The sequence below is a fragment of the Ursus maritimus genome, unplaced genomic scaffold, assembly GCF_017311325.1.
Source record: "Ursus maritimus isolate PB19 unplaced genomic scaffold, ASM1731132v1 scaffold_22, whole genome shotgun sequence".
Classification (NCBI taxonomy): Eukaryota; Metazoa; Chordata; class Mammalia; order Carnivora; family Ursidae; genus Ursus; species Ursus maritimus.
Genome location: NW_024424675.1, coordinates 32949024 through 32960807, shown reverse-complemented (window position 1 = coordinate 32960807; position 11784 = coordinate 32949024). Strand labels below are relative to the sequence as shown.

General features: G+C 54.6%; 1 protein-coding gene and 1 non-coding gene across 2 annotated transcripts; one reads left to right on the top strand and one right to left on the bottom strand.

The window, feature by feature from the left end:
• The first annotated feature begins 1203 nt into the window (after positions 1-1203).
• On the top strand, positions 1204-5709 carry KCNS1 (potassium voltage-gated channel modifier subfamily S member 1). Its single transcript, XM_040637841.1, has 3 exons — positions 1204-1279; positions 1706-2739; positions 5239-5709. Exons 1-3 carry the CDS (start codon positions 1249-1251, stop codon positions 5707-5709), a joined length of 1536 nt encoding a protein of 511 aa, XP_040493775.1. The 5' UTR covers positions 1204-1248.
• Positions 5710-7331: 1622 nt separating this feature from the next.
• On the bottom strand, positions 7332-7404 carry TRNAK-CUU. The gene has a single exon. It is a non-coding gene; the product is annotated as a tRNA-Lys (tRNA).
• Positions 7405-11784: the final 4380 nt, after the last annotated feature.

Here is an 11784-nt window from a genome sequence, read left to right as displayed (position 1 = left end):
GGGACAACCGTCCTGCCCATAAACATCTTGCCTTAGTTAATCCTCATAACCTATCCAGGAAAGAGTGATGTCTCCCAGTTTACAGATGGGGACACTGAAGCTCAGAATGGATCCCCTCAAGGGTCAACAGTAAGTGGCAGACTCAGAATTTGAACCCAGTTCTGACCAGAAGAAAGTGCAAAAGATTGACATTTATTTTTTTTCTTTTTATAATGATTTTTTATTATATTATGTTAGTCACCATACAGTACATCCCCGAAGATTGACATTTATTGAGCACCTACTGTGTTCTAGGGGCTTTGCGCACACATTCACAATAGCCTTTCACCCAAAGTGCTGTTCTCCCTGTTCTATAGATAAAAAGAGCCAAAGCCCAGAGTGGAAGGGGACTGGCCTGAGGACCCAGAAGTGACAGAGCTAAGGACAAGACCCTTATCCTGACCAGCTTAACTCCAAGCCCAGGGTAAGTGAAGGGCACCTCACCTGACTCCCTACCCGGCATCGGGCCAGCCGCTTGATGTACACCCAATCCCCTGTCCACCCTGGGAAGAAGGCATTACTGATGGGATGGTGCAGATGGGATTATCCAAGATCAGGAGGTGAGTCACTAGCCCTCAGCTCCAGCAGAGCTTGGAGACATGCGCAGTGGAAGGATCTAACATTTTCTGGTATCAGCAAGGCCGAGCACTTTCCACAACTACTTCAGTTCTCCAGCATGCCTTGGGGGTAGGTGCTTCTGTCTGTATTGTGCATTGTGTAGGAAACTAAGACTTGGAGAAAAGCATTTTCCTCAAGGCCCTAGGTACATCGGGGTGGAGATAAACCCTAAGTCTGGCTGACTCGGAGAGACAGTGAAACAGGTGCATAATTTATTGAACCCCCTTCAGGCCCCATAAACACAATAGGTCATTTAATCTTTTAACCACACTTGGAGGTGGCTATTTTTATCTCCACTTGACAGAAGTTCAGGGAGGTGACATGACTTGCCTCTGTCACAGAAGAAAGTGAATGTTCCATCTGATTGACTCCACAGATGCCATAAATGGTCTAAGCCAACGGCTCTCAAACTTGACCGTGCCTTAGAATCACTCTCCACGCTTGTTAAAACACAGACTGCTGAACTCCATCCCGAGTTTCTGATTCAGTAAGGCTAGAGCAAGCTGGGAATTTGGATCTTTGCCAAATTCCCAGGTGGCACTGATGCTGCCAGTGCAGGGGACACACTTTAAGAATTACCTGTCTATATTGATGTTCCCAACACCCCTGGGTGGTCAGCATTACTATCCACATTTGGCAGAGTAGGAAACTGAGGATCAGATTGATGGTGTGTCCAAGATCCCACAGTAAGCCCCTGGCATATGAAAATCCAAGTTTGGGAAAGGGAGATATCCTATCTGAGCTCACCTCCCCCCACCCCGGGGTGCCAGGATATCCTGCCATTCAGTCACTTTCATAATCCCCCCAAGACAGATCTCAGCATTTGTTCTGTGCAAATGAAATGGGGGTGGGAAGGCTCAGTGATTTGACCAAGGCCCTCGGTGGGAGAGCGAAACCCAAGCCTGACTGAGAGCAGAGGGCACTTGACATCTACCAAGCGCCCACTGCACACCAGAGCTGGTGGAGGGGACAAGGGGTTTAAACCTGGCCTTCTGGAAGGCAGGTCCCGGGGACCGCCCCCCCACCCCAGCACCCCCCTCCGCGTATCCGCAGGCCATGGTGAGCGAGTCCCTGGGGCCCGGCGCCCGCGTGCCCTGGCGGCGGAGAGACGAGGCGCTGCGCGTGAACGTGGGCGGCGTGCGGCGGCGGCTGAGCGCACGCGCACTGGCGCGCTTCCCGGGCACGCGGCTGGGCCGCCTGCAGGCCGCGGCGTCCGAGGAGCAGGCGCGGCGCCTGTGCGACGACTACGACGCGGCGGCGCGCGAGTTCTACTTCGACCGGCACCCGGGCTTCTTCCTGGGCCTGCTGCACTTCTACCGCACCGGCCGCCTGCACGTGCTCGACGAGCTGTGCGTCTTCGCCTTCGGTCAGGAGGCCGACTACTGGGGCCTGGGCGAGAGCGCGCTGGCCGCCTGCTGCCGCGCGCGCTACCTGGAGAGGCGCGTGGCGCGGCCGCGCGACTGGGACGAGGACAGCGACACGCCGAGCAGCGTGGACCCGTGCCCCGACGAGATCTCCGACGTGCAGCGCGAGCTGGCGCGCTACGGGGCTGCGCGCTGCGGCCGCCTGCGCCGCCGCCTGTGGCTCACCATGGAGAACCCGGGCTACTCGCTGCCCAGCAAGCTCTTCAGCTGCGTCTCCATCGGCGTGGTGCTGGCCTCCATCGCCGCCATGTGCATCCACAGCCTGCCCGAGTACCAGGCCCGCGAGGCGGCGGCCGCCGTGGCTGCGGTGGCTGCGGGCCGCGGCCTGGAAGGCGTGCGCGACGACCCGGTGCTGCGGCACCTCGAGTACTTCTGCATCGCCTGGTTCAGCTTCGAGGTGTCGTCGCGTCTCCTGCTGGCGCCCAGCACGCGCAACTTCTTCTGCCACCCCCTCAACCTCATTGACATCGTGTCGGTGCTGCCCTTCTACCTCACGCTGCTGGCCGGCATGGCGCTCGGCGACCGGGGAAGCGCAAGCGGGGAGGACCTCGGCGACCTGGGCAAGGTGGTGCAGGTGTTCCGTCTCATGCGCATCTTCCGCGTGCTCAAGCTGGCGCGCCACTCCACCGGGCTGCGCTCGCTGGGGGCCACGCTCAAGGTAGGGCCTCTGGGGCCCGAGAGAGGGGCGGGGGAGCGGGGGGGGGGCGGCGACAGTGACCAAAGGGCAGGTTGGCAATGGAACTTAGAGGCACGCAGTGTCCAGGCGCACAGTGAACCCAGGCGACATTCTTTGTGCCAGGCACCGGGCTGGACACCGGGTGTACATTTCCCATCCCGTCTGCCCTTCCCAACAGCCCTGGGAGGGCTCTTTCCCGGGGTGAAAACTGAATGTAGAGGCAGGGCTTTGCTTTTCTTTCTTTAACAAAAAACCAAAAACACAAGACAAAGGTCACTTTGAGTCTCTCTGTCAAACATCAGATAATACATAGTGAGAAATTTGCAAAGCAGGATGCTAACTGGCTTCTCCGCTGAGCCTTTGTTCTGGCATTACGGGGTGGGGGGGGCACAGATATCGTAGGTCACCCTTGACAGGCCAAGTCCAGCAGCAGCCCCAGAACTAACACTTAGTGCTAATTCTGTGCCAGTTTTACATCCATTATCAATTTCAGTCTCAGGACAACTTCCTCAGGAGGATGCGGTTATTTATTCCCTTCCCGTAGGTGAAGAACCTGAGGTTGGAGAGCTGGCTTTCTAAAGCCTGGCTGCAATTTACTGAGCACCCTTCTTGTGCCAGGCCCTGCCCTGGGGGTGCATCACTGCTCTGGCAAGCTTCACCTTGAGCGGGAGAACTTAGCCTGGCGTGGGGACAGAGGAAATGTGAACAGCTTGGACAAAGGCCTGGAGAGCGAGCAGGATGAACATGGGGAGGGGACATGGAAGGAGGGGTGCCCGTTGATGAGGTTGAAGAGGTGGGTGGAATGGGGTACTGAAGGGCCATGGGCTCTTGGCTCAGGATTTTGAACTTTATCCCAAGGTAGTAGGAGATGGAGCCTGTGAGGGGTTCAAGCTGGGGCAAGGATTATTGTCACTACTTTACAGATGTGGAAACTGAGGCTCCAGGACTTGTCGGAGTTTCCTCAGTAAGTTGTGGAGCCCAGAGAAGAACCCAGCTGTGCCTGACTCAAGCGCCTCCCGCTCTTTCTTCTAAAGCTCTGGGCAGCCCTCCTGAGGATCCTTAGGAGACCCCCGCCACCCGTGGCTTCGTGAAGCCTTTTTCATGCCCTCGTGGCAAGGCAGCCAGGATGCTGGGTATAGGCGGGGTGATGTAAGGAGAATCTTGGGGCAGTGGGCAGGTACAGGGAATTCCATTAGGCGCATCCCTGAACTCAGTATCTCTTCAGGGAAGATGCCTTCACCCCAGAACTCTGCCTTGCCTCCAGCCATGCAGGGAGCCAGGGCCTGGTGCCACCGGCTTTTTCTGCAAGGAGCGAGAAGAATATTGGTTGAGGCTGCCAGGGCCCGAGACTCGGGTGTAAGACTCCTGGCTACTCAGAGCGAGGCCGCTGACCAGCAGCAGCTTTCTCAGTACCTGGAAGCTTGCTAGAAATGCAGAATTTCTGGCCCTGCCCTCGACCCACTCAAATGAGTTCTGCCTTTTAAACAAGATCCTAACATGATTCCTCCACCCATTACAGTTTGGGACTAGGAAACGACAGCTCTAGACTAGGGGTCTCGGCCTCAGCACTACTGACGTTTGGGGAGAGAATTCTTCGGTGTGTGTGTGAAGGCGGGGGTGGCTGCAGGGTGCACTGCAGGTTAGCGGCATCTGTGGCCTCTACCGAGTAGATGCCGGTAGCACACCTGTCCTATTTGTGACAACCAAAGACGTTTAAAGACATTGCCCTATGTTGGGGCGCCTGGATGGCTCAGTAGGTTAAGCATCTGCCTTCAGCTCAGGTCATGATCCTGGAGTCCTGGGATTGAGCCCCGTGTTGGGCTCCCTGCTCCTTCTGCCCTTCCCTTGCATTTGTGCTTTCTGTCTCTCAAATAAGTAAATAAAATCTTAAGGAAAAAAAGGGCATTGCCCTGTGTCCCCTGGAGGGCGGATTGCCCTGTTTGAGAACCATCGCTTGGCCTCAGGGGCAGAGCACATATATACACCCGCAGGCGGGTGCGTTCAGTGGGCTGTCTGGGGAACATATATCCTGTCAGCTTTCTCGAGAGGCACAACGTGTTTTGTACTTGTCAGAGAGGAGCTAGACCAGCCGAAAGTACATGAAACCAACCCTTTGCATTTGTGGAGTACAAACTGTGGTTCTCCATTGGTTCGGTTACTGTGTGACAGTCACAAGCTTGTTACTACCTGGCTGGTGCCACCGGTTCCTCCTGCCTTGGAAGAAACCACTGTGGCTTAGCAGGCATCCTGGACCACAGAAGTTAGGCCCGTGGTCATGCCCAGGGAGTTGGCTGCCTCTTGCGGTTGAAAGATCTTAGTTCGGAGTCGAGGGACCTGGGTCTTGCTTGGCACCAACTCCACTTTGCTCTAGGACTTTGGACCTGCCCCTTCTACTCTCTGGGCCTCAGTTTCCCCCATATGCTCCATATTAGGTGTGCGGGCCCACCCAGCTCTGACTTGGCTTCCTACATTCTCTTCCAGCACAGCTACCGTGAGGTGGGCATCTTACTGCTCTATCTGGCCGTGGGGGTGTCCGTGTTCTCCGGTGTGGCCTACACAGCTGAGAAGGAGGAGGACGTGGGCTTTGACACCATCCCCGCCTGCTGGTGGTGGGGCACGGTGAGCATGACCACCGTGGGCTACGGGGACGTGGTCCCCGTGACGGTGACCGGCAAGCTGGCAGCCTCGGGCTGCATCCTTGGGGGCATCCTGGTGGTGGCGCTCCCCATCACCATCATCTTCAACAAGTTCTCTCACTTCTACCGCCGCCAGAAGGCTCTGGAGGCCGCCGTGCGCAACAGCGACCCCCGGGAGTTTGAGGACCTGCTGAGCAGTGTCGACGGGGTGTCAGAGGTATCTCTGGAGACGTCCCGTGAGACCTCCCAGGAGGGAAGGTCTACAGACCTGGAGACCCAGGCCCCCAGTGGGCCTGCAGACTCTCGGGTTTACTAAAGCAAGGCTCGGCGTCCCCCTTCCCACACCCCTACAGTCAGCTGAAACGGCAGAGATCCCTCCCTGCTTACGGCGTTCACGGTGGCCTGACTGCTCAGGCACGCTCGCCCCAGCCTGAGGGGTGACACCCAGAGGCTAGGTCCGCTCCTCCCAAAGGCCCAGGCCAGGATAGTGCTGCCCTAGGTTCTGGAAGCCTGGTGAACACCCCAGAGAACCTCACACAGGGACGTCCAAGCTCCCCGTGCAGCAGGCATGCGCCAAAGGGGAAGTCGAAAGACCGCTAACAGTTCCTGAGCACCTCCTGCCTGTCAGCCCTTTGCATTCGTGTCACAGGATGAGAAAACTGGGGCCCAGAGAGGTGCAAGGACTTGCCCAAATGTCACCCAGCTAGACACGGTGGAGCCAAGTTTGGAATCCAGGCTCGCTGTGGTGTTCCTTGCGTGCCATCTTTCTTCTGCCCTCACAAAGTTCGCATGTGGTTTTAGGGGGTTCACGGATCTCCAGAGTTGATCCGTCAGGTTCAAACGCTCTGTCAGGGCTAGGGAAAGGACCGGACAGGGGGTTCAGATGGAGGAGTGCTGCACCTCAGCTGTGGTTCTCTTCCAGAAGTTTCCAACGAGAGCAGCTCTCAAAGATGAGGTCTGGGAGGAAGGAAGAGGAGCCGCTGCCTTAGCTGGCGTGTAACAGTTGCCAAGCAATAGCCCTGCGGCTTCCTGCCGGGGCTGGCTTGAGATGCAGACTCTGAAGGGCCCTGGCCTGTCCCATCCTAGGACCTGATGTGTGAAGTGGACACGCCCCTGCCCCATCTCCAGATCTCAGCCCCTCTGTCAGGTGGTCACAGCCTGGGCCCCAGAGGGAAGTGAAAGGCAAATGTCGCAGGGAGTCACTAATTTAAAGCCAGCTCAACTCTGAAGTGTTGGTGGTGAAGGAGCTGCTATGCATGGACACATGTGACCCCCGGGTCCCCCCAGGCTGACTTTGGCAGTTCTCTTCGTCCCACCGTGCAGACCTCCAGCCCTACCTTGAGTTATCATCCAGGCAGATGCTTGAGACCTCTGCCCCTTTCGGCCAGCTCCAGCCCCCTCGTCCTTGCTGGGGGCATATCTCTTATGCTCACCTGCTGAATCCTCTGAGGATTTGGGGAGGCAAGGGTTCCCATAGCCTTGTTCACATACTGTTCCTCGAACACCCATTACTGTACTGTCATCACCTGGCTACACCTCTATCTGTCCTGCCATGTGAAGCTTCAACATGGAAGACATTGGTTGAACCCAGGCTTCCAAGGAGAAGGTATTTAGTGACTACTACTCATGGATCAGCTGATTCGTACAGCATACTGTGTGCCGAGCGCTGGGAGGAAGAGGAAATGACCAGACAGAGGTCTTGCCCTTGAGAGGGTGTGGACAAGACTGAACAGAAGATTCTCCCAGTTCTGTCTCCCCTTCCTCCTTACTTTATTCAGTCAACAAATATCTTTGGAAGACTCACAGGCTGGGGCTTCATGTGTGGTCTGCAGACATGTTTTATTTAGCTGAACAGTGTGTGTGTGTGTGTGTGTGTGTGTGTGTGTGTATTTATATTTATTTATTTATTTATAAGATTTTATTTTTAAGTAATCTCTACACCCAACGTGGGGCTCGAACTCACAACCCTGAGATCAAGAGTCACATGCTCTACCAACTGAGCCAGCCAGGTGCCCCTTAGTATATTTTTTTAATTCGGATGCCTTTGGGGGAGGCATGTTCTCTCCGTTTCCCCATAGTGTGCCCCCAAGACACATACACACACACACACACACACACACACACACACACATATCGCCACTTCTCAGATATACTTGACACACCTGGACTCTGATTCATTGACTGTTTGCCAGGTTCATGAGATACAATGGGGAACAAAACACGTATCCCTGTTTTCGTGAAGCTACAGACTAGGGAGGGAGATGGGTTTAAATCCAGTGATCACAGAAATATGTTAATAGCTGTACCAGGCACAGGGAGCCAGGAGCACGTCATGTAGCAGGGACCATTAACGGGGTCAGAGAAGACTTTCCTGAGCGTGACAGTTTAAGCTGCTGTCATATGGATAAGCAGTTAATTAGGCAATGGGGTTCCAGGAAGTGTTCCCTAGCAGAGGGCACGGCATGTGTGTGGGCCTCGTGTAGGCCCCCATGTGCAGACAGGGCAGGGGCTGGAGCTGAGCCAAGGGACTGCTGGGGACTCCCTGCCTGCACGCCGGCCCTCTCGCATGCTCCCCGTGTAAGTCCAGGCCCCGCTCTGCGCAGGTCGGGGCACAGAGAGGGGAGGGCTGCTTGCCCACCCTTGCCAAACTGCTGAACATACTAAGGAGCCAGAGAGCTTCCAGACTTTCCAATCCCACAGACAGGTCCCTAAAGCTAGTGGAGGGAAAGCTCAGGGGAGAATGGTCTGGCCTGCATCCATCACCAGGTTAGGTGTTGTCCTGGCAAAAAAGCGACAACTCGCTCCCACTCCCAGGCGTCAAAGAAAACGATTATGCAAATAAGTGGCTGGGCCCAGGGACCTGTCTCTGGCTGTACCGGAGCTGGTTGCCTGGCGTGCTTTCTGGGTGAACGGGGAGGGTGGGGGATACGTGGAGCAACTCTGAATCCACATTCTCTGCTTCCAGTGGTGGGTTTGGCACAGGGTGCAAGTGACAGGAATCCAGCTGGAAGTAACTTGGTCAAAAAGAGTGATTCATTACAGATAACTGGAGTGATAAACAACTGTTACCACTAAGGTTCTCTGGTTACAAGCAACAGAAACTGACCTGGGCGGCACAGCCAGCTGAGTGTCTGACTCTTGGTTTCGGCTCAGGTCATGATCTCAGGGTCATGAGATCGAGCCCCCGTGCTGGGCTCCGAGCTCAGTGACGAGTCTCCTGCGGTTTCTCTCTCCCTCTCCCTCTGCCCCTCGCCACGCTTGTACCTGAGCTCGGTCTCTAAAGTGAATAAATAAATCTTAAAAAAAAATCTTAAAAGAAGAAACTATCTTATGGGAAAAGAAAGAATTTACTGGAAGGCATATTAGTTTCCTGTGGCTGCCATAATGAAATGCCACAAACCTGATGGCTTAAGACAAGAGAAGTTTATTCTCTGACAGTTCTGGAGGTCAGAAATCCAAAATCAAGGTGTCAGCAGGGCCAGACTCCCTCCGGAGGCTCCAGGCATGAGTCTTCTTGCCTCTTCTAGCTTTTGGTGGCTGCCAGTGTTTTTGGCTTATGGCCGTGTCCCTCCATTCTCTGCCTCGGTCATGACGTCACCTTGTCCTCTGTGCGCGCCAGTCTCCCTGCGCTTCTCTCGCAGAAGGACCCGACTGATGCACTGATGGCACGGAGGGCCCACCTAGCTGATCCAAGCTGATCTCATCTTGACCCTTAATGTCATCACATCTACAAAAAGACTTTTTTTCCAAATAAGGTAACATTTATGGGTTCCAGAGACTAGGATGTGGACATACATATCTTTGGGACCACCATTCAGCCCGCCACAGAAGGGTATCGGTGAAATTCACCCAGTCGGAGGAAAAGCTGACTGACCAGGCTTCAAGACATGTAGGAATGAGGGGAGCTCTGGGGCCCTCAGTGGTGGGACTCATGAATCTTCTGTTAAAGACACTGCCAGCTAAATGCTCAGCCCTCCCTCACCTTCCTCCCCTGTGTCATTCCGCTCACCGTTCCAGTCCCAGTGGAGAGGTTCATTTGCTTAGCTCTGGTCCCGTGCCTCTCCGTTGCTGGGGATGGAGGACAAGGCACCTGGATTAACATCTGCTGGGATGGAAGAATGGTAGTTACCCAAAGAAAAGGTCATGTGGCGCCACCAACATAAAGGGGAAGGTTGTCAGGCAAACTAGCAGATGTCCACTGCATTCTGGCTCTTTGTCCCCCGGCACACTTTACACTCACTCCTGCCCACACACACAGTTTAAAAAAATGTTTCTAACATCAGGAACCTATCCTATATGTAACCCAAAGCACACTCTGTGCTCTCCAGGCCCTATTAATGTGATTGAATCAGCGTAGTGGGTCGGTCTGATATCCTGTGGAATAGGACAATCAGAGTCTTTCCGGTGCAGCTCTGCAAACGAAGCTATCCCTGAGTCGAGCGGTAAAGGAAAACTGTTATCCCTTCCAACTAATAGCAGAATGTTGCCAGTGGTTTCTGGAATAGAAAATGAAACCAATAGACGCATATGAGCTCCAGGGACTGCACCGAGGACCGCGTATCTAACCCAGCAGCTGAAATGGGAATTGCCACTTGATTAAAATAGCTCACTGCCATTTTCCAAGACCCATCGAATTTTGCACCAGCCAAAGAGGGGAAACTAATGGTGTTTGCAGGAGTCATCACCCTCCAGGGTCTTCGGCTGTCCCCGCAGCCTCCCCGAAGGTGTGGTACTGCTTTGAGTTTTCTACTTCAAAACGGTTGCTCAGTCGGATCTGTTGGCCTTTTATACTATGATGGCCTCCGAGGGTCAGGGAGCCAAAGTGGGGATCTTTTGGAGAAGGCAAGAGAAACGTTCACATTACACTCGGGTGGGAGTATGGCAGAGACCTTCCCCGAGGGCAAGCAGTGTATCCTCCATTCAAGGGGCTTTAGATCAATAAAGGAACTCAAGCCTCGGTGTTAGGTGATGGTCGGTTTTTGGTTTTTTTGTTTTGCTTTGTTTCGCTTTGTTTCTTATGTTTTATTGGTGGTGCAATTAAGTCAGACTGGTGGTCAGCTCTATCGTTTCCGGGCCCTCCCGCAGAGATCCTGCCTCATTCGGAACTTCCTGAATATTAGGGCGACCATTTTCACTTAATTTCTGAGGCACCTAAATGCCAACGCCTGGCCTCCCACACCTCTGCTTCCTTCCTTCCCGGGGAGATTGGGGAGCCCTTCACCAAGCACGCCTGATGCAGACTTTCCTCAAAAGCAAAGGTGAAGTTTCTGGGTTCAGTGAGGGCCGTAGAGATATTTATGGGAAGGAGGCACAAAATAAATCCAATCCAGCGTTCCTGTCCAGAAATCCTCGAGTCCCTTCCTCTATATGATGCCAAGGGATTTAGGGCCTTTAAATTTCATTTCACGTGGGCCAGCATTCGGTCCAGGTTTGCCTTGGCCAACCCATCAATGGTCAGAACCCAGGCAGCTGCTGGAGCTGGCACAGAGAACGCAGGACCCCTGATCCACTCATCCACATCGAGGAGATCGGTCTGGTCCAACAGTCCATGCCCCTTCCTTCACCAAGCCCCGCAAAAATCCATCCCCACAGATACCCCCCAGATTTCTGCTGGTACCAATGAACAGTTTCTGTAGTTCTGTATGGGTCCAAGATTCTTTCCCACTCAGTCTGTTTTTCACCCTCCAGGCCAAAACTCATCCCCACCCTCCAGCTAGTGGCCTTGAGGGGTGGCCGGAGCAGGCAGGACCTTGGGAGCCTTCTCCATCGGGAGGACGGCGACTGCTTCCTCCGAGTGTTGGAGACGGCCTCAGGTGTCTCCCACATCCCCTTGCGCGGCCGTTCCATTGGCCAGAAGCCGCACAGGAGCGTAGCAGGCCTGTCGGCTCAGCAACCTGCACGATGAGTTGTCAACTTTGGTTTTTAGAGATCTCAGCCCTGCAGCAAGTCGTGAGGTTCTTTCACGGTGGTCACAGAAACGCTCTACATTTCATTCTGTGTCTCTCCCCAGCGCGCGCGCACACACACACACACACACACACACACACACACACACAGGATTAAAGTTGGGCTTGCTTTGTTGACTTTCCGTTTACATTACTCCACGCAGCTGGAACACAACATTCTGTCCCCCAGCCTGGGCATTCCTCATCGCCTTAAAACCGAACTGTGTCAGAAGCTGCCCTTTCTCTGACAGCCACATTCTCAGGGGTCAGGCGATACCAGGTAATACAGGAACCAGCCCTCTGCTGCTGCACCCCGTGGGCTGCTGTCCAGGGCCAAGCACCACAGCAACCTCCCTGGCCCCAGGAAAGCCCAGTCGTTTTTACTACCCCACACCTCCTGCAGGATGTGGCGTAGAACTCCATTCCACTTCCAATTTCTCTCTCAG

Coding starts and splice junctions, on each gene's coding strand:
- KCNS1 (XM_040637841.1), top strand. CDS start 1,249: ATGTTCCCAACACCCCTGGGTGGTCAGCATT. Junction 1,280..1,705: donor ACCCCTGGGTGGTCAGCATT/ACTATCCACATT, acceptor CCTCCGCGTATC/CGCAGGCCATGGTGAGCGAG. Junction 2,740..5,238: donor CGCTGGGGGCCACGCTCAAG/GTAGGGCCTCTG, acceptor ATTCTCTTCCAG/CACAGCTACCGTGAGGTGGG.